The sequence below is a fragment of the Chiloscyllium plagiosum genome, unplaced genomic scaffold (assembly GCF_037043375.1).
Source record: "Chiloscyllium plagiosum isolate Xiang-an unplaced genomic scaffold, Cpla_swu_hap1 HiC_scaffold_23, whole genome shotgun sequence".
Taxonomy (NCBI): domain Eukaryota; kingdom Metazoa; phylum Chordata; class Chondrichthyes; order Orectolobiformes; family Hemiscylliidae; genus Chiloscyllium; species Chiloscyllium plagiosum.
Window position 1 is genome coordinate 6,468,983 of NW_028270161.1, and position 26,299 is coordinate 6,495,281.

General features: G+C 42.1%; 2 protein-coding genes across 7 annotated transcripts in view; both read right to left on the reverse strand.

Moving 5' to 3' along the window:
* The window catches only part of LOC122561861 (protein transport protein Sec61 subunit alpha), a 35,169-nt gene extending 15,390 nt beyond the window's left edge, over positions 1-19,779 (reverse strand). Inside the window, exons 1-2 of one of the 2 annotated variants that reach the window (XM_087999341.1) lie at positions 19,709-19,779; positions 6,829-6,896 (exon numbers count right to left, since the gene is read on the reverse strand). Coding sequence is in view for 1 of the 2 variants with exons in the window: in XM_043714154.2 (XP_043570089.1) it covers positions 6,829-6,896; positions 11,546-11,552 (75 nt within the window). In the remaining variant the exon portion in view is untranslated. Of the gene's footprint in view, positions 1-6,828; positions 6,897-11,545; positions 11,775-19,708 lie in introns of those variants that run through there. The other variant, XM_043714154.2, reaches the window with a different exon arrangement.
* dhtkd1 (dehydrogenase E1 and transketolase domain containing 1) overlaps positions 6,838-26,299 on the reverse strand; it is a 72,593-nt gene continuing 53,131 nt past the window's right edge. For 2 of the 5 annotated variants that reach the window (XM_087999339.1, XM_087999340.1), the window contains exons 15-17: positions 25,406-25,575; positions 20,800-20,885; positions 16,611-19,856 (exon numbers count right to left, since the gene is read on the reverse strand). In XM_087999339.1, the coding sequence (XP_087855465.1) occupies positions 19,755-19,856; positions 20,800-20,885; positions 25,406-25,575 (358 nt within the window). In that variant the 3' untranslated portion in view covers positions 16,611-19,754. Of the gene's footprint in view, positions 6,897-16,610; positions 19,857-20,799; positions 20,886-25,405; positions 25,576-26,299 lie in introns of those variants that run through there. The other 3 variants (XM_043714152.2, XM_043714151.2, XM_043714149.2) reach the window with 3 other exon arrangements.

A 26,299-nucleotide genomic window follows, 5' to 3' on the forward strand; every position in this document is an offset into this window, starting at 1 on the left:
GCTCAATGACTCAAGTGCAAAATATAAAAATGGTGGCAGAAAAAGATGAATGCCAACCCATTCATCTAGGCTGTAAATCCCATTTCCCCATACAACAGGCACCTGCTGCAGAAAAACCTTTGGATCCAAAATTGAACTTTTCAGTCACGTGAAGATTCACCTAGCCAGACAAGATACATCCTCGATTCTGGAGAACAGTAAATTCAATTATGATGTGTCTGTGACTTTAGTAATAGATAAAGAAACAGTGTTCCAATTCCATTTGGGTAGATAGTTATGCAGCTTTGACTGCATATTTTTGGTTCAGGTAGCTGAATATCAGGACAGGAATTCTGAAACTGCCGATTCAAAACTAGAAACAAGTCAGCAGCTGACGACATTAATCTAAGCAGCTAGGGATGATATCCAATGGCTGTTCCTGAACCTAAATATTGTATATTGACGACCAAGTGACTGCCATGAAACAGGAACTTAAACCATAACTCAAAAATGTCAATTAAACAAATAAATGTGTGCCTAAATAAGCCTAAAATTAGTTAAGGAAGCAAATTTAAAACTTATCCTCTATCATTATAGTTATACAAAAATATGAATGTAACTTTCAGGTGTGTTCCATAGTCATGTCCAATGTGACCAAAATTGTAATTTTTTCAGAACTGCTATTTCACTCCATCTTTGCAGTTAACAAGTAAAACTTTGATCCGAGAACGTAGCAACAGAAACTACAAATCTCTCACTAATACCCTTAAGAAAAGTTGCACTTGCAGCCAACAGATTGTTTTATACTTTGTAAATTATATGACTCAATGGAAATCTTTTCTTTTTCTCTCTTCTCCCCCTCCTGAATACCGAGGGAGTGAGTATAGGCAGTTTTACTTATCTCTAAGGAAAAAGCATTTCCACCACGTGTTGGTGAATTCTGCTGCAAATTAAAAACAGCGTATTTAAAGTACTTGCATACAATGTAGTTTCCATTATAAAATCTTCCATTTGAAGAAATCTTAAAACTTAAATCAGGGAGTCCAGAACTAGAGGACATAGATTTATGATGAGAGGAGAAAGACATAAACGGGACTTCAGGGGCAACTTTTTCACGCAGAGGGTACTGCGTGTATGGAATGAGCTGCCAGAGGAAGTGGTGGAGGCTGGTACAGTTCAACATTTAAAAGGCATCTGGATGGGTATATGAATAGGAAGGGTTTAGAGGGATATGGACCAAGTGCTGACAAATGGGATTAGATTAGGTTAGGATTTCTGGTCAGCATAGACAAGTTCAACTGAAGGATCTGTTTCCGTGCTGTACATCTCTAAGTCTCTACGATCTGACGACAAACTCAGGAGATTGTCACTGATGACACATCAACACAGTGGTGATATTTATAATTTTGTGCTGAATTTACTTTTCCAACAATATATACCATTCCCAGATCAAAAACAAATAGGCAACCAACCAATTTCCAAGACTGATTGCTTTAATTTCCAAAACTATAGGTTTTTTTAAAAATTCACTTGTGGGATGTGGTCATTGCTGATTGGCCAGCATTTATTTGCACATCATTAGTTGCACTTGAGAAGATAATGGTGAGCTGCCTTCTCGAACCGCTGCAGTCCATGTGCTGTTGGGTGACATACAATGGGGGTTCCAGGATTTTGAGTGGCATGGAAGGGAACTTACAGGTCATGGTGTTCCCATGCGTCTGCTGCCCTTGACCTTCCAGGTAGAAGTGGTCACGGATTTGGAAGGTGCTGTCTAAGGATCTTTGGTGAATTTCTGCAGTGCAACTTGTAAATAGTACATACTGCTGCTACTGAGCGTCAGTGGTGGACGGAATGGATACTTCAGGACGTGACTCCAATCAAGTGGGCTGCTTTGTCCTGGATAGTGTCAAGGCTTCTCGAGTATTGTTGGAGCGGCACCCATCTAGGTAAGTGGGGAGTATTCCATCACACTCCTGACTTGTGCCTTGTAGATGATGGACAGGCTATGGGGAGTCCTGACTCCGCATATTTGCTGCGGGATTCCGAGACCTCAACTACAATTGTACCACTGATTTTTGTGGCGAATGCAGCTGAGTTTCTGATCAATGGTAACCCCTATATGTTGCTAGTGAGGGATTCAGTGACAATAACACCATTGAATGTCAACAGAAAGTGGTTAGATTGCCTCTTACTGGAGACAGTCATTGTTTAGCATTTGTGGTGGTGTTAGTTACTTAACACTTGACAATCCAAGCCTGGATATTGTCCAGGTCTTGATGCATTTGAACATGGACTGCTTCAGTATCTGAGAAGTCATGAAAACTGGTGAGCATTGTGTAACCATCAGCAAACATCCTCACTTCTAACCTTATGAATGGAGGGAACGTCAACGATAAAGCAGCTGAAGATGGTTAGGCATAGGACACTACCCTGAAGAACTCCTGTAGAGATGTCCAGGAGCCGAAATGACTGACCTCTAACAACCACAACCACCTTCCTGTGTACCACAATGACTCCAACCAGCAGACTTGCCTCCGAAACCCACTAATTCCAATTTTACTTGGGGGCCTTGACACCACACTCAGACGAAAGTATTCTTAATGTCAACGGCTGTCACTCTCACCTCACCTCTAGAATTAAATTCAGTTGGCTAAATGTCTCACCATGCATGAAGTTTTGGAGAAGCCGCTACTAAGCCTGGTTTGTTACCCGTGCCACGTGTTAGCGAGGTGAGGAATAGGGAGAGAGAGGAGTTGAACACGTGGCTACAGGGATGGTGCAGGAGGGAGGGTTTTGGATTCCTGGATAATTGGGGCTCTTTCTGGGGGAGGTGGGACCTCTATAAACAGGATGGTCTTCACCTGAACCAGAGGGATACCGATTTTCTAGGGGGGAAATTTGCTAATGCTACCCAGGTGGGTTTAAACTAATTCAGCAGAGGGATGGGAACCTAAATTGTAGTTCAAATATACGGGAAGTTGAGAGTAGTGAAGTCAGAATAAGATTTCAAGATCGCGAGAAGGCACCAGCAAACAAGAAGTTGGCTTGAAGTGTGTCTACTTCAACGCCAGGAGCATCTGGAATAAGGTGGGTCAACCTGCAGCATGGGTTGGTACCTGGGATTTTGATGTTGCGGCCATTTCCAAGACATGGATAGATCAGGGACAGGAATGGTTATTGGAGTTCCAGGATTTAGATCTTTCAGTAACAGAGAAAATGGTAAAAGAGGGGTGGTGTGGCACTGTCAGTCAAGGACAGTATTACGGTTGCAAAAAGGATGTTTGAGGACTCATCTACTGAGGCAGTCTGGGCTGAGATTAGAAACAGAAAAGGAACAGTTACCCTGTTGGGAGTTTTCTATAGGCTGCCAAATAATTCCAGAGATGTAGATAATTGGATAGCAAAGATGATCCTCGATAGGAGCGAGACTGAAAGGGTAGTTGTTATGGGGGACTTTAACTTTCCAAATATTGACTGGGTATACTATAATACTTTAGATGGGTCAGTTTTTATCCAATGTGTGCAGGAGGGTTTCCTGACAGTATGTAGACAGGCCAACAAGAGGTGAGGCCACATTAGATTTAGTACTGGGTAATGAACCTGGCCAGGTGTTAGATTTGGAGGTAGGTGAGCACTTTGGTGATAGTGACAATTCTCTATGACTCCATGACAATTAAATTGTGTTTACTTTAGTGATGGAAAGGAGTAGGTATATACCGCAGGGCAAGGGTTATAGCTGGGGGAAAGACAATTACGATGCAATTAGTAAAGATTTAGGGTGCATGGAATGGGGAAGGAAACTGCAGGGGATGGGCAGTTGAAATGTGCAGCTTATTCAAGGAACAGCTCCTGTGTGTCCTTAGTAAGAATGTACCGGTCAGGTAGGGAGGAAGTTGTCCAGCACGGGAGCCGTGGTTTACTTAGGAATTCTTGTCAAGAAGAAGGCGGCTGATGTTAGGTTGAGATGTGATGGCTCAGTTAGGGTGATTGAGGATTACAAGTTAGCCAGGAAAGTCCTAAAGAAAAACCTAAGAGGAGCCAGAAGGGGACATGAGAGGTCATTGGCGGATAGGATCAAGGAAAACCCTAAGGCTTTCTATAGGTATAGCAGAAATAAAAGAATGACTCATGTAAGATTAGAGGTAAAAACAATGACTGCAGATGCTGGAAACCAGATTCTGGATCAGTGGTGCTGGAAGAGCACAGCAATTCAGGCAGCATCAGAGGACAGGCCTCGGATGCTGCCTGAATTGCTTTGCTCTTCCAGCACCACTGATCCAGAATCATGTAAGATTAGGGCCAATCAAGTATAGTAGTGGGAAGTTGTGTGTGGAGCCAGAGGAGATAGGAGAAGTGGTAAGTGAATAATTTTCATCAGTATTCACACTAGAAAAAGACAACGTGGTCGAGGAGAATACTGAGATACAAGCTACTAGACGAGATGGGATTGAGGTACACAAGGAGGAGGTGTTAGCAATTCTGGAAAGTGTAAAAATAGATAAGTCCCCTGGGCTGGCTGAGATTTATCCTAGGATTTTCTGGGAAGCCAGGGAAGAGATTGCGGAGCCTTTGGCTTTGATCTTTATGTCATCATTGTCTACAGGAATAGTGCTAAAAGACTGGAGGATAGCAAATGTTGCTCTCTTGCTCAAGAAGGGGAGTAGAGACAACCGTGGTAATTACAGACCTGTGAGCCTTATTTCGGTTGTGGGTAAAAGTGTTGGAAAGGGTTATAAGAGATAGAATTTATAATCATCCAGAAAGGAATAAGTTGAGTAGGGATAGTCAACACAGTTTTGTGAAGGGTAGGTTGTGCCTCACAAACCTTATTGAGTTCTTTGAGATGGTGGCCAAACAGGTGTATGAGGGTAAAGCAATTGATGTGGTGTATATAGATTTTGGTAAGGCATTTGATAAGGTTCCCTAACGTAGGCTATTGCACAAATATAGTAAAAACAATGACTGCAGATGCTGGAAACCAGAGTCTAGATTAGAGTGGTGCTGGAAAAGCACAGCAGTTCAGGCAGCACCCAAGGAGCAGTAAAATCGACGTTTCAGGCAAAAGCCCTACTTTAGGAATTCCTGATGCTGCCTGAACTGCTGTGCTTTTCCAGCATCACTCTAATCTAGACTATTGCACAAATATGGAGGCATGGGTTTGAGGGTGATTTAGTGGTTTGGATCAGAAATTGGCTTACTGAAAGAAGACAGAGGGTGATGGTTGATGGGAAATATTCATCCTGGAGTTCAGTTTCTGGTGGGATACGGCAAGGAACTGTTCTGGATCCACTGTTGTGTGTCATTTTTATAAATGACCTTGATGAGAATGATGAATTAGTAAATTGCAGATGACATGAGGGTTGGTAGAGTTGTGGATAGTGCAGGTTACAGAAGGGCATAGATAAGCTGCAGAGCTGGGCTGAGAGGTAGCAAATGGAGTCTAGTGCAGCAAAGTGTGAGTTGATTCAAGTTGGAAGGAGAAACAGGAGTAAAGAGTACTGGGCTAATGGTAAGATTCTTGGTAGTGTAGATGAGGAGAGAGATCTCAGTGTCCAGGTACATAGATCCTTGAAAGTTGCCACCCTGGTTCATAGGGTTGCTAAGAAGGCATACAGTGTGTTAGCTTTTATTGATAGAGGGATTGAGTTTCAGAATCATGAGATCACGCTGCAGCTGTACAAAACTCTGGTGTGACCACATTTGGAGTATTGTGTACAGTTCTGACCAATGCATTATAAGAAGATGTCGAAGCTTTGGAAAGGGTTCAGAGATTTACTTGGATGTTGCCTGGGTATGGAGGGAAGGTCTTATAATGAAAGGCTGAGGATTTGAGGCTGCTTTCATTAGAGAGAAGGTTAAGAGGTGACTTAATTGAGATATATAAGATAATCAGAGGGTTAGATAGGTTGGACAGTAAGAGCCTTTCTCCTGGGATGGCGATGGCTAGCACGAGGGGACATAGCTTTGGCGGCACGGTGGCACAGTGGTTAGCACTGCTGCCTCACAGCGCCGGAGACCTGGGTTCAATTCCCGCCTCAGGCGACTGACTGTGTGGAGTTTGCACGTTCTCCCCGTGTCTGCGTGGGTTTCCTCCGGGTGCTCCGGTTTCCTCCCACAGTCCAAAGATGTGCAGGTCAGGTGAATTGGCCATGCTAAATTGCCCGCAGTGTTAGGTAAGGGGTAAATGTAGGGGTATGGGTGGGTTGCGCTTCGGGGGGTCGGTGTGGACTTTTTGGGCCGAAGGGCCTGTTTCCACACTGAAATGTAATCTAATCTAATCTAATCTTTAAATTGAGGGGTGATAGATATAGGACAGATGTCAGAGTAGTTTCTTTACTCGGAGAGTAGTAGGGGCGTGGAACGCACTGCCTGTAACAGCAGTAGGTTTGCCAGCTTTAAGGGCATTTAAATGGTCATTGGATAGGCATATGGACAAGAATGGAAGAATAAATGGGCATCAGATTAGTTCCACAGGTCAGCGCAACATTGAGGGCTGAAGGGCCTGTGCTGCGCTGCAATGGTCTATGTTCTATAACTCAAGCGGTAAGGTTGCAGGTTTTGCCAATTAAGATATTTGAATACTGATTTGCACACTAGCACTATTTGCTGGCATTTACTACTTCAAGCAGATTTGCAATAGAACTTACTTGCCATGTATTTTATGATCAAAGGCATGGCAGAAAGATACAGGTGAGAAGCAAGTCAATTCGAACACACCCATTCAGATAAAAAAATACTCTGAAAATGATACTTCCTACAGAGAAACCAAGAGCATAGATCTGATGGAAGCATATTTAAACTCCTTGCATATGTAAAATTAAAAAGAACCACAAACTGAAATTAATTTACCTTTCTTTCCGGTTTCTGGATTTCAGGTAGAACAGCACAAAATGGCTTGATGACTTCTAAAAATTTAACTGCAATAGACAAGAACATTAAAACTTAATTGACTTAAAAAGGCTATAAACTAGCTATAGACTCAGTCTTCCTTTTGTTTCTAAAAGGCTCTGCAACAATACTTTCACTTTTCTTTCACAGTGACAGAACAGAAATCTGAATAGTACCAGACAAAAGCAGAGACACTGCCAATTATTCAGTTCTTCATATTGTGTGGTGTTGCAAAGGAAACTGATAATAGAGTTCTATATTTTTAAAACAAAATGGATGAGAACATGAACTGGGGCTGAAGAAAAGGTTTGAAGGATTTATGGGTTCTTTCTCTCCATGCAATTTGGGAGTTTGCATTAAAAAAAATGTTGCACTGAATCCTAAGGGTGAATCAGTTTCAGGTATGCCACATTCCACCAGGTATTCTCATTTGTAAGAAACCATCTATTGGTAGGAGCTGGTTCTCAACCTCAAGGTAGCATTAAACCCTAATCTTCACATCATCACTGTCAGTGATGCAGTAGTAAAAATACAACACACTAAAGTTGCAAAGTGTGCATCTGAATTTATTTTCAAATAAGCCAAGTACCTCATGGCTGCCTAAACAACTCTTTAGTGAGCCACTCCTCAGGTTTGGACCCTCAATCAAATACACAGTGTAACAAAAACAAAAACTTCTGGAATTTCACAGGTCAAGCAAAATCTAGGGAGAAACAGTTACCGTTTCAGGTATATGGTGACCCGGCATTGTATTATGCTTTTGTAAAAGTCACTGAATACCAAATAAGACCAGATCTTTCAATTAATTTATCCTTTCATTTTACTACCCTGCAATATTTTAAAAATTTATGTCACATCTGCAAAGAATACATATAAAAACTGGTATTGACTGCATTTTTCCAAGCCTTCTGGGGCAGAGTATTTCATACACCCACCACTCTCTGGGTGAAGAAGTTTCTCCTCAACTCTGTTCTAAGTGGCCTACCCCTTATTTTTAAACTGTGTCCTCTGGTTCGGGACTCACCCATCAGCTGAAACATGCTTCCTGCCTCCAGAGTGTCCAATCCTTTAATAATCTTATATGTCTCAATCAGATCCCCTCTCAGCCTTCTAAACTCAAGCGTATACAAGCCCAGTTGCTCCAATCTTTCAGCGTAAGATAGTCCCGCCATTCCGGGAATTGACCTCGTGAACCTACGCTCTCCCTCAATAGCCAGAATGTCTTTCCTCAAATTTGGAGACCAAAACTGCACACAATATTCCAGGTGCGGTCTCACCAGGGCCCTGTACAGCTGCAGAAGGACCTCTTTCCTTCTATACTCAATTCCTCTTGTTATGAAGGCTAGCATGCTATTAGCTTTCTTCACTACCTGCTGTACCTGCATGCTTGCTTTCATTGACTGATGTACAAGAACACCCAGATCTCTTTGTACTGCCCCTTTACCTAACTTGACTCCATTAAGGTAGTAATCTGCCTTCCTGTACTTGCCACCAAAGTGGATAACCACACATTTATCCACATTAAACTGCATCTGCCATGCATCCCTCCACTCACCTAGCCTGTCCAGGTCACCCTGTATTCTCCTAACATCCTCCTCACATTTCACCCTGCCACCCAGCTTTGTGTCATCAGCAAATTTGCTAATATTACTTTTAATACCTTCATCTATATCACTAATGTACGTTGTAAAAGGCTGCGGTCCCAGCACTGATCCCTGCGGCACACCACTGGTCACCATCTGCCATTCCGAAAGGGGACTGTTTATCACTACTCTTTGTTTCCTGTCAGCCAACCAATTTTCAATCCATGTCAGTATTTTGCCCCGTATACCACGTGCCCTAATTTTGCTCACTAACCTCCTATGTGGGACTTTATTAAAGGCTTTCTGAAAGTCCAGGTACACTACATCTACTTGTCCACCCTCAGAGTTACATCCTCAAAAAATTCCAGAAGATTAGTCAAGCATTGTTTCCCCTTCATAAATACATGCTGACTCTGACCTATCCTGTTACTGCTATCCAGATGTGTCGTAATTTCGTCCTTTATAATTTACTCCAGCATTTTTCCCACCACTGAGGTCAGACTAACTGGTCTATAATTCTCTGGTTTCTCTCTCCCTCCTTTCTTAAGAAGTGGGATATCATTTGCCACCCCCCAATCTGCAGGAACTGATCCTGAATCTATAGAACATTGGAAAATGATCACCAATGCATCCACAATTTCTAGAGCCACCTCCTTCAGTACCCTGGCATGCAGATTATCAGGTCCCGGGGACTCATCAGCCTTCAGGCCTAACAGTCTCTCCAACACCATTTCCTGCCTAATGTAAATTCCCTTCAGTTCAGGTCCTTCAGCTACTATTACATCTGGGAGATTGCTCGTGTCTTCCCCAGTGAAGACAGATCTAAAGTACCAAATCAACTCTTCTGCCATTTCTTTGTTCCCTGTAATAAATTCAACCGTTTCTGTCTTCAAGGGTCCAATTTTAGTCTTAACCATTTTTTTTCTTTTCACATACCTAAAAAAGCCTTTACTATCCTCCTTTGTATTTTTGGCCAGTTTACCTTCGTACCTTATTTGTTCTTTGCGTATTTCCTTTTTAGTTATCCTCTGTTGTTCTTTAAAAGCTTCCCAGTCCACCGATTTCAAACTCATCTTTGCAATGTTATACTTTTTCCCTTTTGTCTTTATATGGTCCTTAACTTCCCTCGTCAGCCACAGCCACCTTTGCCTCCTCTTAGGATCTTTCTTCCTTTCTGGAATGAACTGATCCTGCATCTTCTGCATTATACCCGGAAATACCTGCCATTGTTGTTCCGCTGCCATCCCTGCTAGGATATTGCACCATTGAACTTTGCCAGCTCCTCCCCCATAGCTCCATAGTTCCCCTTATTCAACTGAAATATTGTCACTCCCGATTCTACCCTCTCCCTTTCAAACTGCAGATTAAATCTTATTGTATTGTGGTCACTACCTCCTAATGGCTCCTTTACTTCAAGGTCTCTGATCAAATCCGGTTCGTTGCACAACACCAGATCCAGAATTGCTTTCTCCCTGGTAGGCTCCAGCACAAGCTGTTCTAAGAATTCATCTCGGAGACACTCCACAAACTCCCTTTCTTTGCGATAGGCCAATTTCAGCTCCTTATTCAACTTACACACTACATCCAGGCTATTATTTGGGGGCCTGTAGATAACTCCCATTAGGGTCTTTCTACCCTTAGAATTTCTCAGCTCTATCCATACTGACTCTACACCCCCTGATTCTAGGTGCCCCGCACAAAGGACTGAATATCATTCCTTACCAACAGGGCCACCCCAACCCCTCTGCCAGTCCTTATGATAGCACGTATAGCCTTTGGTTCAAAAGTAATCCCTTGGCAGTAAAAAGGACAAGATATCCTGATAGCTTGACAATGCAAATGAGAATGTGAATGATACTCAATAATTTCTTCACAAATAAATGCATTATCAATATGTCAATTAAAATAAAATAAAAATAGGGCTCTTGTGCAGCGGTAGTGTCCCTACTCCTGCACTGTGGAGGCCCAGATTCAAGTTCCATCTCCTCCTGAGATGTGTAATAGCATCTACGAGCAGATTGATCAGAAAAGCAATTTTTAAAATGAAGTGGGGCCATTTTAGCATAGTGGTAGTTCCTTGCCTCTGAACCAGGTGCACTGGCTTCAAGTCCCACCTGCACATGAGCTGTTTAATTATATCTCTGAACATGTTGATTAGAAAACATCAAAAGCAAGTAAAAACAAGATGCAGGGGGACATTTCATCAAATTTCAAACAGGAACGCCACAACCTCTACTCTGAAGGTCAAAGAAAACTGATTTACCTAGCATGGATTCACAGTTATTGTTAAGTATTACGAAATGAATTTGGAGTTTGTCCAATTACTGCAGTTGAAAGTCACCGTTCCAACAAAGGGCAATCATGTTGAAATGTTTGTGGTTCCAAAGCTACTTAGTATTTCCAGCATTTCCTTTTAATTTCAAAATAACAGAAAGTGCGAACTGCAGGTGCTGGAGATCAGAGTCGAACAGTGTGGTGCTGGAAAAGCATAGCCGTTTAGGCAGCATCTGAAGAGGAGAGTCGACGATTCGAGACCAAGCTCTTCGCCAGGAAGAGCTTTCCTGATGAAGAGCTTATGCTCAAAACGTCGGTTCTCCTGCTCCCCGGATGCTGCCTGACCTTTCCAGCACCACACTGTTCGATTTTAATTCCAAATGTCCAGCACCCACAGCATTTTATTCCAGGAGGCAAGTCAGCATGGAGTGGATACAATGAGGATTGAATCAAACAGGTACACGAAAAAAAATACCAGCATATTACCAACAATTAATGAATGTGTAGCTGTTAGTTTCCCTCAATGGCTGTCTACCTCTCGCCATCTCAATGACGTTTACCCAGACAGCACACCGAGTAGGGTCGAGTAAAGATGCACCAGTCCCTTACCTGAGGGGGACTAAAAGCTCACCAACTTCCATCCCCAGGGAGAGGGAATATTTAGTAACGCCCCCCTCTCTCCCAGGCAGTAAATAGTTAGTAATTCCCGGGGAGTAAATACTAACCACCCCCCTCCCTCCAGAGGATAAAGACGCTCCCCTGGGGAAGGTAAATATTCACTGCCCTCCACCTTGCCCAGGGGTGAGGTTGTAAGTACTCACTGGCCATGGCTGCTGTTCAGCTCCAGCTGTTTGCAGCCGGGAGCACGTGATCACCGGTGTGGACACGTGACTCCCGTTGACAGGCAAACTAGGAGCGCGCTTGGTCTTCGGTTGATGGCGGTTTAATTACGGCCCCCCCTCCTCTCCCAGTTGCCAGTGATTTAATCGCTGCCCTCTTCTCATGGCCTTCCCCCGCCCAGTTGCCGGTGCTATTTCTGTTTGTATTTTTGCCCCAAATACGCGTCAGGATAAAAATTGCTCCCTCCTGACTTCCCCGCCCCTCGTGAGCAACGCCGGCCCCAGACGTCAGCGCGCACACACGCGTCACGTCCTGTCGGCGCCAACGGACGGCGAGAGCGCGGAATTCAAACCGAGAGGCGGTTGGAGGGAGAGACGATGGGAGGAAGGCAACGGATCAGTGTGTAAGGTGCATTCTGGATAGATGGTGAAACCGAAAAGCGTTCAGTTTTATAAATCATAATCGTCAGCTGTCACGATAAAAATCACACAACACCAGGTTACAGTCCGACAGGTGTATTTGGAAGCACGAGCTTTCAGAGCGCTGCCCCTTCATCAGGTGGTTGTGGAGGACACATTTGTAAGACACAGAATTTATAGCAAAAGTTTACAGTGTGATGTAACTGAAATTATACATTGAAAAGTACCTTGATTGTTTAAGTCTCATCTGTCCAGAACTAGAGGGCATAGGTTTAGGGTGGGAGGGGAAAGATATAAAAGGGACCTAAGGGGTAACTTGGGATGAGCTGCCAGAGGAAGTGGTGGAGGCTGGTACAATTTCAACATTTAAAAGGCATCTGGATGGGTATATGAATAGGAAGGGTTTGGAGGGACATGGGCCAAGTGCTGGCAAATTGGACTAGATTTATTTGGGATATCTGGTCGACATGTACAAGTTGGACCGAAGGGTCTGTTTCCGTGCTGTACATCTCTTATTGTATGAGGAAGAATGCTCTTGAACATTTACTCAATAAGTCAGACCAGAAAGGTGTATATTCTAATCTACTTGTGATGTGGAGGTGTTAGACTGGGATGGACAAAGTTAAAAATCTCACAACACCAGGTTATGTTCCAACAAGTTTATTTGGAATCACTAACTTTCAGACCGCTGCTCTGTCATCAGATACTTCTTTGCTGCACAGGCCCTCTAATCAACACTGTACACCAGATATATTGACAACATTTTCTTCCTCTGGACCCATGGTGAGGAATTACTGAAACAACTACAGGGGCACCTCGATTATCCGGGTGAGATGGCGGGCACTATTTCGTTCGGATAATCGATTATTCAGTTATTCGATTAAATGCCTTTCCTCTGGGGCTCGGAGTTTTTAAAAGTCTGCTCCCGTTCAGGAGACTAACAGCAGCACACAGTGTGCGAGACCCCGTCCCCCCAACGCCACCTCCACCCACAGCACAAAGCGTGTGAGCCCCTGACACTGCCCTCCCGCCCGCCGAACAACCCTGTCTCCGCTCCCCAACACCACGCCCACCTCCCAACACCGCCACCTGCCTGACCCCTGTGCATCCCTGTCCCCTCTCCGGGCAGCCAGACTGTACACCAACAATAAGACTGCTGCAGCTGCCTTTGTGGGGTAAGTCTCCAAATAGCACACATACACACAGCCACACATACAACTTGCTACTGCAGCTTTTTCACAGGTTCCATCTTTACCCTGTACAGGACAATGTTGGAGAAATTATCCGGGCGGGGTGGTGGTGAGAGGTTAGGGTACACTCCTCTGTAGAACTCCAGGGAAAATGTGGGGAGAGAGAGAGGGCAGGAGTTCAGTCATTTGGAGACGATGACTGTTTAATCACTGTAAACAAAAGACACGATCGCTGTTGGAAACACGTCTTTGATCTCCTTCAGATAATCCGATTTTCAGATAATTGGTATTTGGATAATCGAGGTTCCCCTGTACAGAGATACCAATGAGTTTCATCCCACCATCGGATTTATTATGGTCTCATTCTTGAATATATGCATCTCCATCAACGATCAGTACCTCACTCTACCGCAAACCCACTGATAACCTCGCAATGTTACACTTCTCCAGCTTCCACTCTAAACATGTTAAAACAGCCATCTCCTATGGACAAGCCCTATGCATACACATGATCTGTTCAGATGAGGAGGAACATGACGTGAAGATGCTCAAGGATGCCTTAATAAGAACGCAGTACAATGCTCAACTTGACAATCGCCAGTTCTGACATGCCACAGCCAAGAAACCATAATGACCTCCTTAGGAGACAGACCTGGGTTTCAACCGATGGGGTACCTTTCTTTGCCTAGTACTTCTCAGGATCCGAAATACTATGCCATGTTCTTTGCAGCCTGCAACACATTGAGGATGAGCACCTCGCCAACACCTTCCTTATGCCTCCACTTCTTGCCTTTAAACAGGTACCAAACCTTAAACAGACCATTGTTTGCAGCAAACTGCCCAGCCTTCAAGACAACATAGACCACAACACCGTACAACCCTGTCATTGGTAACCAATACAACACGTGTCAGTGTCGATATTGATACCACCATTACACGTGGAGACACCACAGACCGTCTACGCGGCAGTTACTCATGTGACTCACCCAACGTTGTCTATCTCATACTCTGCAGGTAAAGACGCCCTGAGGCATGATACATTGGCAAAACCAAGCGGACACTATGATAACGGGTGAATAGACACCGTGCAACAATCGCCAGACAGGGATATTCCGTCACAGTCGGGAAACATTTTAACGGTGAGAGGCATTCGGTCTCTGATCTTCGGGTGACTGTCCTCCAAGGCAGACTTCGGGATAGGCAGCAATGCAAAGTGGCTGAGCAGAAGCTGATAGCCAAGTTCTGTACTGTGAGGATGTCCTCAACCAGGACCTCAGGTTCATGTCACACTACAGGTGACGCCACTACACTACACACACACTCTCTCAAACACATGCATAAACACACAGACTCTTACATACTCTCACATGCTGTCTCATACACGCACACACCCTCTCCCAGGCCTATACTCCATCACACACTTTACCAAGCTTATACACACTCTTTCTTGTGCAATCACATACACAAACACTCACTCACACGTGTGCACACTCATCAGTCTTTGGGCTGAATTTGTATTTGCCAAATTATACTTGTAGATACATTCTATTTTGCACAATCTGCAGGCAGTCAATCAGTGTAATATTATGTAAATTCCATTTTCGAAATAGAACCAGTCTGACTGAAGATTGGGATGCAGACAGACTCTAACCTCACACCTTGAATGTATTGCCTGAGCTGAGATGCCACTTTTTTTACTAAAATCTTAAGTTATCTCGAGAACGTGACTTAAAAGAAGTTCTGGGATTTACATATTAATGAACCAAAACTTGCATTTACCTCCAAAAGATGAAAGACTTAACAACAATCTAGGTTTGTTCAATATATCATTTCAGTTGCATGACACTAATATTTTGCTATGAATTCTGTGTGACTGCCAGACTACTCAGACCCCTTGGCATCATGGTAGGCCACAAACCCACCAACACACTAAAACAGCAGCTAATGAACTTGAAAGACCCTATTCAGACAACAAGCAAAACTAATGTCATTTACAAAATACTGTGCATGGACTGTAACAAACACTACACTGGACAAACAGGCAGAAAACTAGTCACCAGGATACATGTACACCAACTAGCCACAAAAAGACATGACCCTCTCTCACGAGTATCCTTACATATGGATGAGGAAGGACACCACTTCGAATGGGACAGCACACCCATCCTAGGACAAGCCAAACAAAGACACACTAGAGTTCTTAGAAGCATGGCATTCCAACTGGAACTCTATCGACACACACATTGAGTTAGAACCCATCTATCACCCCCCCCCCCCCCCCCCCCCCCCCCCCGAGAAAAACAGGAAGTGATGTCACCACAGGAAATGACATCAAGCCAAAGAAACCCAAACATATAAATAGAAAGCAGGACTTATTAGCAGTGCTTCGCCTGAGGCCCACTGAAGATGTTACCTAGCAGGTTAACAAAACGTCTGGAAATGAACCTTCCAGCTCAGCGAGCAAACCTACATCCATGAATTCTGTGTCTTCTGGTCCTGCTCCACAACTACCTGATGAAAGAGCTAGTGCTTCCAAATAAACCTGTTGGACTATAACCTGGTGTTGTGTGATTTTTTTTAACCTAATCTACTTGAGATAATTTTAGGCTTGAAGGAATTCCCACCCATCATAGCTGTATAATAAAACTGCCCTAAATTATTGCTTTTAGACTAATGGAGCAGAACTTGGAGGGGAGAAAAACTACATTTCAACATACATGATTGCATGGGTTCATGGATAAGTTGATGATACAAGTAATAAATTTACAGAAATTTGAACTTAGCCAGCTAATTGCCACACTTATGGCTGCAATTTCCACAGGTGGATCAGTGGTTAGTAATGGGACATAGATTCATTTCAAAGTTTGTGAGAAGATTTGTAGCTCGGGTGCTCGTTGCTGTGGTTCTGTTCGCCGAGCTGGAAGTTTTTGTTGCAAACGTTTCATCCCCTGTCTAGGTGACATCCTCAGTGCTTGGGAGCCTCCTGTGAAGCGCTTCTGTGGTGTTTCCTCCGGCATTTATAGTGGCCTGTCCCTGCCGCTTCCGGTTGTCAGTTTCAGCTGTCCGCTGTAGTGGCCCAATATACCAGCCACTACAGCGGACAGCTGAAACTAACAACCGGAAGCGGCAGGGACATGCCACTATAAATGCCGGAGGAAACACCATAGATTCATTTCCAGCCTTGAGTGACTGTGAAGTTTGCACGTTATCCCTGTGTCTGTAGGTTTCCTTCCACAGTCCAAAGATGTGCAGGTGAGTTGGATTAGCCATGTTAAATTATCACATGTTACATAGGGATGTGCAGGCTATGTTATGTCCAAAGCAAATACTCTACCCCCTTTTCTTAGTCAGCAATTTGTTTCTCAATGTCACATTTTATGTATCCAATGTCACGTTGTCCAATTTTCATTACAAAAGAAAAAGGCCAAGTACATAAGAACATTAATATCAGGACATTTAATGTTTCAATTCAACATAAAGTATTTCCAGAACTTCAATGTACATCATGCAGAGAAAGATTCCATTTATTCAAAACGCCTGAAGAGCCACAGGAAAAATAGTGGGGAGCAAAGTTGTTCTTAGATCTGGCATACCTGATTGACTGAATGGCCTCCATCTGTGATGTAACAATTTTAATGATTCCAGGATCAGTAAGACTTTAACTCCTACTGCAACCTATAATGCATATTTTCTCTGATGTTTCAATGATTATATTCCTGCTATGTGGAACCCCAGCAAACGTTTCCTCCTCTCCCTGCCAATAAAAACTACCATTTTGTTGTGAAAGTTTACACTTACCTCTAAGTGATTTGATTTGCTACACAATGCAGAGTCTGCCCATGTCCACCACAGAAAATAATCTTGACAGCACTAAGTAGTTGAAGGATTAAAAATTGCAGGTGGACAGGGAAGGAAGTTGTTGGAGGACGGACAGGAATTGCTCTTAAAATAAATCACTGCAGACACAATGATCCAAATTCTGTACTATTGCATTTACCTCCAAAATATATGAGCTTTTTGATTTTGGCTTAAAGCCTGTTCTCTAAGTTTTGACCTCTGAGTTTGGTAATTTAACCTGTTCTATTCAAAGCTGTTAGATGACCGGTTACATCAGGAATGCCGCACAAATTCAACAGTATATTGCTGCGGATCAAGTTAAGCAGTGGTGCAGACAGACAAAGGGACAATAGTTCACATCAACAATAGCACTTCTTCAGACCGAATCAATTTGACTATTAGTAGTTTGTATTTTCTTGCAGCAGAAGAGTCATCCCTTTTGTTCACCTTCCTGAAGTCTTGCGCTGTGACTGGAGCATTTACATTCACTCCGTTTAAACAGGAAGTTGTCTGCACTGAGAAAAATGAGGAATGTATGTTACCAAGTATAGGTTGTAAGTTTGCTCGCTGAAGGTCTTTTTCAGACGTTTTGTCACCATGCAAGATATCATCAGTGAGCCTTCGGTGAAGTGCTTTCTATTTATGTGTCATGGTCTCTTAATATGGGTGATGTCATCTCTGGTTCTTTTTCTCAGAATTGGTAAATGGGGTCCAAATCGATGTGTTTATTGATGAGTTTCAGTTTGAATGTCAGGCCTCTAGGGATTCCCGTGCATGTCTCTGTTTAGCCTGTCCTAGGATGGATGTGTTGTCCCAGTCAAAGTGGTGTCCTTTGTCTGTATGTAATGGTACTAGGGATAATTGGTCATGTCTTTTGGTGGCTAGCTGATATTCATTTATCCTGGTGGCTAGTTTTTTGCCTGATCTGTCAGATGTAGTGTTTGTTACAGTCCTTGCGTGGTATTTTGTAAATGACATTCGTTTTGCTGGTTGTTTGTATCGGGTCCTTTACATTCATCAGCCGCTATTTGTGTGTAGATAGGTTTGTGGGTTACCATGATGCCAAGGGGTCAGAGTTTTTAGATTAGATTACATTACAGTGTGGAAACAGGCCCTTCGGCCCAACAAGTCCACACCGACCCGTCGAAGCGCAGCCCACCCATAACCCTACATTTACCCCTTACCTAACACTACGGGAAATTTAGCATGGCCAATTCATCTGACTGTGGGAGGAAACCGATGCAGACACGGGGAGAACGTGCAAACTCCACACAGTCAGTCACCTGAGGCGGGAATTGAACCCGGGTCTCTGGCGCTGTGAGGCAGCAGTGCTAACCACTGTGCCACCGTGCTGCCCACATGTTGTCTGGTAGTCATTTCAGCGATGTCTTTGATGTATGGTAATATGTTTAAACAAACATTACATTGGACAGACAGGCAGAAAACTAGCCAGCAGGATACACGAGCACCAACTAGCAACCAAAAGACATGACCCACTCTCACTAGTATCATTAGAAACGAAGAAGGACAGCACTTCAACTTGGACAACACATGCATCCTAGGACAGGCTAAACAGAGACACACAGGAATTCCTAGAAACCTGGCATTCAAATCGGAACTCGATCAATAAACACATCAATTTGGACCCCATTTACCATCCTCCTGAGAAAAAGAACCGGAATGATATCACACTTTACGAGACCATAACACACAAACAGAAAGTGGAATATAACACAGCACTTCACTGGAGGCTCACTGATGATATTACCTAGCATGGTGACAAAACTTCTGAAAATAAACCTTCCAGCTCAGCGAGCAAACTTACAACCTGAACCTCAACCTGATCTATAAATCTTCTCAAAAACTGCATTACCAAGTCTAAATAACATGCATTCCCCGACTAAAAAATGACCAGTTTAACCAAATGCTACCACTCCACCTTAAAATTATGCCCATTAGTAGGCTACACATTAAAATTAGATTTAGAGAAATGCAAACTAATTGGTAAAAATGACTTCTACTCTGTTAACCTCACTTCCACACTGTTCAACTAAAAAATGTAACCAAAATCCATTGGGGAAGAAAGTAGATCAAATGGGATTACTTTTTTCTCACTGTTTCATAATTCTCTATGTCAGAAAACACACTTGTTGCATAAATTAACAGCCAAAAATAATGCAAATAATTGTGATTTACAGGCACAGTCAAGTGCTCTAAATAATGCTTACATGCTTTTATTTAGCCCTGAATGAACTGTAGACATACACCTCCCTTGTCATTATTCAATTATCTCCAACCAAATACAAGGATGACAGCAGAGTTGTTGTAGGACTAGTAATCCAGATGCCTAGACTAAAGGTGTGGATACTTAAATTCCTGCTGCAATAGCTGGGGAATTTAAATTGAATTAATTAACAAAATCTTGAAGAAGATCTGCTGAGAAGCCATGAATTAATTTGCTTTTGGAACTCAAGAACATGTACACCAAACCATAGACATTTACTTACAAAACTCCAGTTCACATTGTATGCCCAACTCTTAACTAGCTCAGGATTTTAATTCTTATTTTGACTGAATTTAGTTGTAATAATTTCCATGATTTAAGAAAATCAAATTCCATTTTCCTTAATAAAAAATGTAACATTTCATAAAAAAAAATTCAATTCAGTGGTATTCTCTCAATTTTAAGTTGTCAGACCTTTTCATAATCGAGCACCATAGAGCAGAAATACAAGGTTTTCTTTTCAGGAGAAGGTTCTGGTGAGAATGTCTTGATTTTGTTCTTGATGTAAAGTCCCAATTCCAACTGCAGGTACTGGAAGAGAGGGTCTGCTCACCAACTTTAACTAGGAAAATAATCATGAATAAAGAATTAATTTTTGTTTTGAATGAATTAGGATGCATGAGTTTTGTAATACTAATAAATATTTACTGTGCAATGTTCTTGCTCAATAACAAGTGCATTCCCTCCTGTCATTTCCATTCAGTAAATGCCACTGGAACTGGAAAATCGCACAACAATGCCCAGGGTGGGCAGAGTTAATCAATCAGTTTGATAAGCAACAGCAAAGTATCCACATCTGGACAGTGAAAGGACAAAGACATGAAATGTGCTTGCAAATTACAGCTACGTTTAATCTGCAATCATTTCATAATCCATTTGCCACATGCAAAATAGATGTGCTTAGGCTTCAAATGCTGGTCAAATATGATTTGCACTATGCTATTGGTTATTGTAAATTGTACACTGACATCTCAATGACACAGCTGTTAGGGTCCCTACCTCTGTGCCAGGAGGCCTGGAGCAATCCTGCCAGAGACATGTATTATACCATCTCTGAACAGGTTGATTTAAAAAAAACACTTTAGATGTGTATGTAAAGAAGAGCTAGCCAGCACTAGAGACACTTGTTTTAATGAGAGATATAACCTCTGTGTCAAGCAATAAATAGTTTCCATAAAGTATTCCATTCTTGATGTATTCTTCATGAATAGGCTTGGAGGACCCCTAACAATTCTGACTATTCAAACCTGGTTAAGAAACTACTTAGCAGGCCCATTTTGACATAATCATGGAGTATGTAGCCAGTATTATAAAGAAATTTCACATGTCCTGAATTTGTGAAAGTACAAGTTCTTGTTTCTTTGTAAGTAAGAGTGGGAACTGGATCCACATCCATGTGAGCCCAGTTTCAAAACTGCTGTTTCAACCCAAAACAAATAAAAATATCCCATTTGATTAAAACAAGTATTAACATTTGAGAATTACATAGATGTACGATAGCTTACCTTGCATGCTAACTGTTTGTCAAACCTGGGAGATACAAAAAACCATGGGCCCATGTTCTCTGGCTCTTCTTGACTCCATATAAAGTCTGGAAAATAATTTCCAAATTTAGTATTCATTACATGTGAAAGATTGTCCTCGGCAGCTTGGCTGTTGTGTTTGCCAACATGTTACAGTGTATTTAAAAGTTATACATTAAGTGGTTTGAGATTCAAGTTTTTTCAAAGCATCGATATGTTGACCAAATATGGAACTTAGATTAGGAAGGTTTTTAAAACTGATACACTCAAGATGATCTCAGTGATGCCAGCAGTGGCTCAGCTAAACTGGGTCTCAATCTCTCTAATTAGAAGAGGAGAAGACAAAATATAAATTTTGCAAAAAGGAGACACAAATCTGAAACATTCATCAGCACTGGGATGTGAGAAACCAGACTTGGAAAAGAGACACTAATTTATACAACATGGGAAGAGGGTGCTGATTTATTAGATTGTCATTGGTGTGGGGGGAAAAAATGTTGAGGCTAAAACATTGAATGTTTTCGAGGAGAAGTTGGGAATGTGCATGATGAGAGGTTGCATTTATGTAGCACACAAAATTGATGCTTCACAGGAGAATAAGTCAGAACCAAAACAAACCACAAAGAGTGAGTTGTCAGAAAGGACAATGTTAGAAACCCTGCTGACCTTTCATTATTTTATTCTTTTACCAATTCTGAATTATGAGCTGGAAATAACTGATGGACCTTGGGACTGCTTGGGATAAAAAGAACAGACCGGGTGAACTTTGTTTGTTTGAGAGTCATCTTAGACTTGAAACATCAGCTTGCTCTCTCTCTGTCTGGATGCTGTCTGACCTGCTGTGATCTCTTGCATTTGTTGTTTTCATTGTATTAAACAGTTAGCAAAAGTTGGCAATACAATGAGGTCAGTATCGGGGAGTTGGTTCCTGTAAGCCTGGAGCAAGCACTATGTTCAAGGAGATGGCAGTTGTTGAATGGTAACTGAGACCTCAGGTAGAGTCAGTCAGTCTGTCAGCGTGGAACTAGAATTACAGGTTTTTTTGAGCTATGTTTCCGGAGAGACTGTTCTGAGTTACTGCTGAGAGAGCATGAAGATTTGAAAGCTCCTTGCCTAATCTGAGATACTAGTTTCCGAAAATTCAAAGAGAAGAAAACGGAGTTGTAAGAATTGCTGCCTTTGCTTGGGTGAACTAAGAAAGTGACCGTGATCAACATTTCAGGATAAACAGCCAAGAAGTGCACAATTATACTTGTGAACAATCCATCAGAAAGGACATTTAAGCAATCTGGCTAGTTTTGATATTTTCTTATGTTTATCCCTAAATTGTGCTTTTAATGATCTGTCTTTTGTGTGAATGGAGGCAGAAAATAAATATTTCATTAACCAGCTTGCCATGCTGTTGAACTTTCTCCCTGCTAATGTTAATTTGTATTTAATAAATTGTTTAGTTTATTGTTTGAGATGCAAAACCGATGTCTAGAAATGATTCACAAAGTCTGGGATTGGTCATTCAAAAGGTTAGGAACCATTGGAGTGGCTCTTTGGGGGTTTTATTTTACTGTGTTGTGAATATAGAAGAAGGAAGGCTGCTTTGGTCTCCATGTTGTAACAACAAGAGTACAGCCAAATTTTCACAACACGAGGGGGGGAACTGGCCTGGTTGTATTATCGGTAGACTATGAATCAAGAGACCCAGTAATGAATCCCACTGCTGTAGATGTTGGAATATGAATTCAATGAAAATGTGGAATTAAGAGTCTAATGACGACTATGAATCCATTGTAGATTGTTGGAAAAACCCATCTGGCTCACAAATGTCCTTTAGGAAGGGAAATCTCCCATCTTCACTTGATCTGATCTACATGTGACTCCAGATCCACAACAATGTCGTTGACTCTCACTGCCCTTTGGGCAATTAGAGATGGGCAATAAATGCTCAATTGGCCAGAGCCAGCCTTATCCCATAAATTCATATTTTTTAAAAACCACCATCAAAGCTTATTTATAATATGCCATTTGTGTCGAAAATTCTCCCAAGGGGCTTCACAGAAGCAAAACCAAAGAGTAACACAAAGCTGTAGAAGGGAGGGATTAGGAGGAGTGATGAAAACCTTGGACAAAGAGGTGGAGATTGTGGCCAAGAGATATAGGGAGGGTGTTCAAAGTGTCAGGTTTTGATGTCCTGAAGGCATTGCTGCCAATGGTGGGGCAAAGGGAACTGAGGCCATGCAAAAGTCTAGAGTCAGAAGTTCTTGGGGGATTATGTTGCTGGAGGAGGTTCCACAGTTAGAGGATGGGTGGCTCAGTGGTTAGCATTGCTGCCTCACAGTGCCAGGACCTGGGTTCAATTCCAGCCTCAGAGGACTGTGCGGAGATTGCACATTCTCCCCATGTCTGTGTAAGTCTCCTCCAGGTGCTCCGGTTTCCTCCCCCAATTCACAGATGTGCAGGTTAGGTGAATTGGCCATGCTGAATTGACCTATCAGGGATGCATAGGTAGGTGCATTGGCCAGGGATAAATGTCGAGTAATATGATAGGGAAATGGGTCTGGTTCTTTCAAGGGTCGGTGTGGATCTGTTGGGCCAAATGGCCTGTTTCCATACTCTAGGGATTCTATGAAATCCTATCAATGATGAAGCCATGGAGAGCTATGAGCATGTAGACAATTTTACATTTGTGTTTGTCAAAAGGAAACCAGTGTAGGTCAATGAAAACAGTGAGGATAAAGTAGGGAGGGACTTAGGTAGGACAAGTTAGGATGTGTGCTGCTGATTCGAAAGAACTCTGGTCTGTGGTGAGTTCAAAGTGGGAGGCTAGCCAGGGAAACACCTAACTGCGAGATAACAAAAGCTTGACAGTTGAGCAATGCTGGTGATAAAAAGAAGACTATCTTAGTGATGGATAGAATACAGCTGGAAATTCAGCTCAGAGTCAAACAGGATGTGGAGACTGCAAAAACGATTTGTCTATCAAAAATCAAACATGCAGCACTGTCCAAAAATGTGCAGGTTATGTGAATTGGCCATGTTAAATTGCCCATTATGTCCAGGGATGTGCAGGCTAGTTGGATTAGCTTGGAAAATACAGGGATAAGGTGGAGTAGATCTGGGTGGGATGCTCTTCTCAGTCAGTGTGGACCAGTCAATAGACCAGATGGCCTGATGCCATGCTACAGGAATTTGACAATTTTATATTGAACACCCCCCCCTCCACCCCCAAAGAGCTCATTAAAGGCAACTGCACAAATGCTGTGGAATTATAATTTCTTCAAGAAACTTTGATGTTTAAAACAATAAATATTACTGATAGCCATAAAATTTTATTCATATGTTAGTAAAGTATAATAAATAGTGAGCAGTTATGTTCTGAGATGACAGGTGTCTCATCCATTGCTAAAGAACTCATCAACCAATTTCTGGGATGACATGTCCTTTGGGCAAATTGTCAAGTCAATGAATGCTTGGTGTGTCAGAGCAGCATCTTTTATTTCTTTTGTGTCTTTAAAAAGTGTGAACTGCAAACAGAATGGTTTTTAAACACAGAGATTTACCAGGAGGGCGGCAGAATTTCACAGCAAGGAATTTGACATTGATTATAAAGTTTGTTTTGCAGCTATGGGTTCCCATAGTGTGCAGATGATCAGGAGCCAGGGAGGTGATTCTCAGCTAACTGAGCAAGTTGGAACTCGAAACGAAACAGAAAGACAGAGAAGGTTGTGTTGTTCTCCCCAGTAAAAATTGCCTATTCTCTACAATAAAACAAAACTCAGTTTCAACTTAAATAAAACCAGCTTCCCTTTCCAGCAACAGTTGCTGTGCACTGAATTTTAAATTAATAAATCAGACATTTTCCAAGTGAATCAGTTACTCTGCACGTCTTACAAACCAGTGGAAACTCCCAGAAAAAGACACCTGAACACAAAGGGCTTGGCTAACAGAAGATAGATCAGGAGGCAAAGACCACTGAACTGACTTTCCTGACTCTTTTTCCTCCGCTAATAATCTATTTATTTATCTGTGTGTATTTGTGTCAGGGAGTGTTTACAAGGGCTGAGACAGGGTCACCGGAACTGAAATGTTAACTCTGATTTCAATGCACAGACCTCTGCTGCCAGACCTCCAGAGCTTTTCCAGCACCTTATGTATTTGTTTCTGATTACAGCATCTGCATTTCTTTTGGCTTTTATTCGGTATTTATAAGGGGATTAGAATTCTAGTTCGTAATGTTATGTACCAATTGTTTATATCTATTTATTTTAAATAATTAGACTATAATCATTCTTGTTTCCTACAGAAATTTAGTGTTCGCTTTCCATTAATCTAGATCTGACAGTTGGGTAAATTGGGGTACAGTGTGTTCCTTAAAAAAATCTTTATCAGGAATGGTGAGACTTGATTAACAGCATGTTTCCCCAGTGGTCTGTAACAGGTGTCAACATTTTACTTCTAAAAAATGCATTAAAAAAAATTACACTAACTAGGAAAGGGGGAGGAACTGACAGCTCACATGTGGACAATGTTTTGAGAGGGTATGTAGTTTGCGCTGTGTTCAAAGTTAATGTAATATTTGTTAATCAGCCCTGACCTTTTGCATTTTTGTATTTTTCCATTTGTTGCTGAAGTGCCTCCAAGGGGAAAGGACAAAGTTCTTCTACTCTGACGAGTGCCGAGTTCTGTCCCGCCTCTGCTAAAGATTCTCGGAGTTTAACCAGTGTATAATAGTGTTTTCCAGAACATAGCACAACTCGAGTTACCCTGAAATAAATAAGAATTCACAAAAAGTGGATTTTAAAAGACCAGCGTAAGGTGGCATAACCACATCATAAAAGTACCTGATATATTAAACAATGAGACCAAGAAACAGAATGCTTTCAAATACTAGAATTGGCAATCTTCATTTGTTCAGTTCAGAATTGTTTTAGATATTTAAACATGTATTTGAATAATTACAGAAGTTCTGACATCTACCTGTAAAAGTGCAAAAAGGCTGACAATACCCCAATACTATCACATTCTGTTCTTGCAAATCTTTTGGGAAGAATCATTCAGGTTTGCAAAGTAGAATTTTTGTCTAAACACACAATGTTTACACTTAAGTCGGTGAAGAATGCATTGCCATGGTTTCCAAGCATGCACAACTCAAGCTGCTAAATGCATTAGAGCTAACAACTGGCCTTTAGGTTTTAAAACACAGGGAAACAAAACTCAAAACACCATATTTGTATTTTTCCCCAACAAATGTTAACTTGTCTGACTAATTAATGCCAAAGGGTGTGGTGCTGGAAAAGCACAACCAGTCAGGCAGCATCCGAGGAACAGGAGAGTCGACATTCAAGGCATAAGCTCTTCATCAGGAAGGAGGATGAAGGGCTTATGCCCGAAACATCGATTCTCCTGCTCCTCAAGATGCTGCCTGACTGGTTGTGCTTTTTCACCACCACACTCTTTGATCTCCAGCATCTGCAGTCCTCACTTTCTC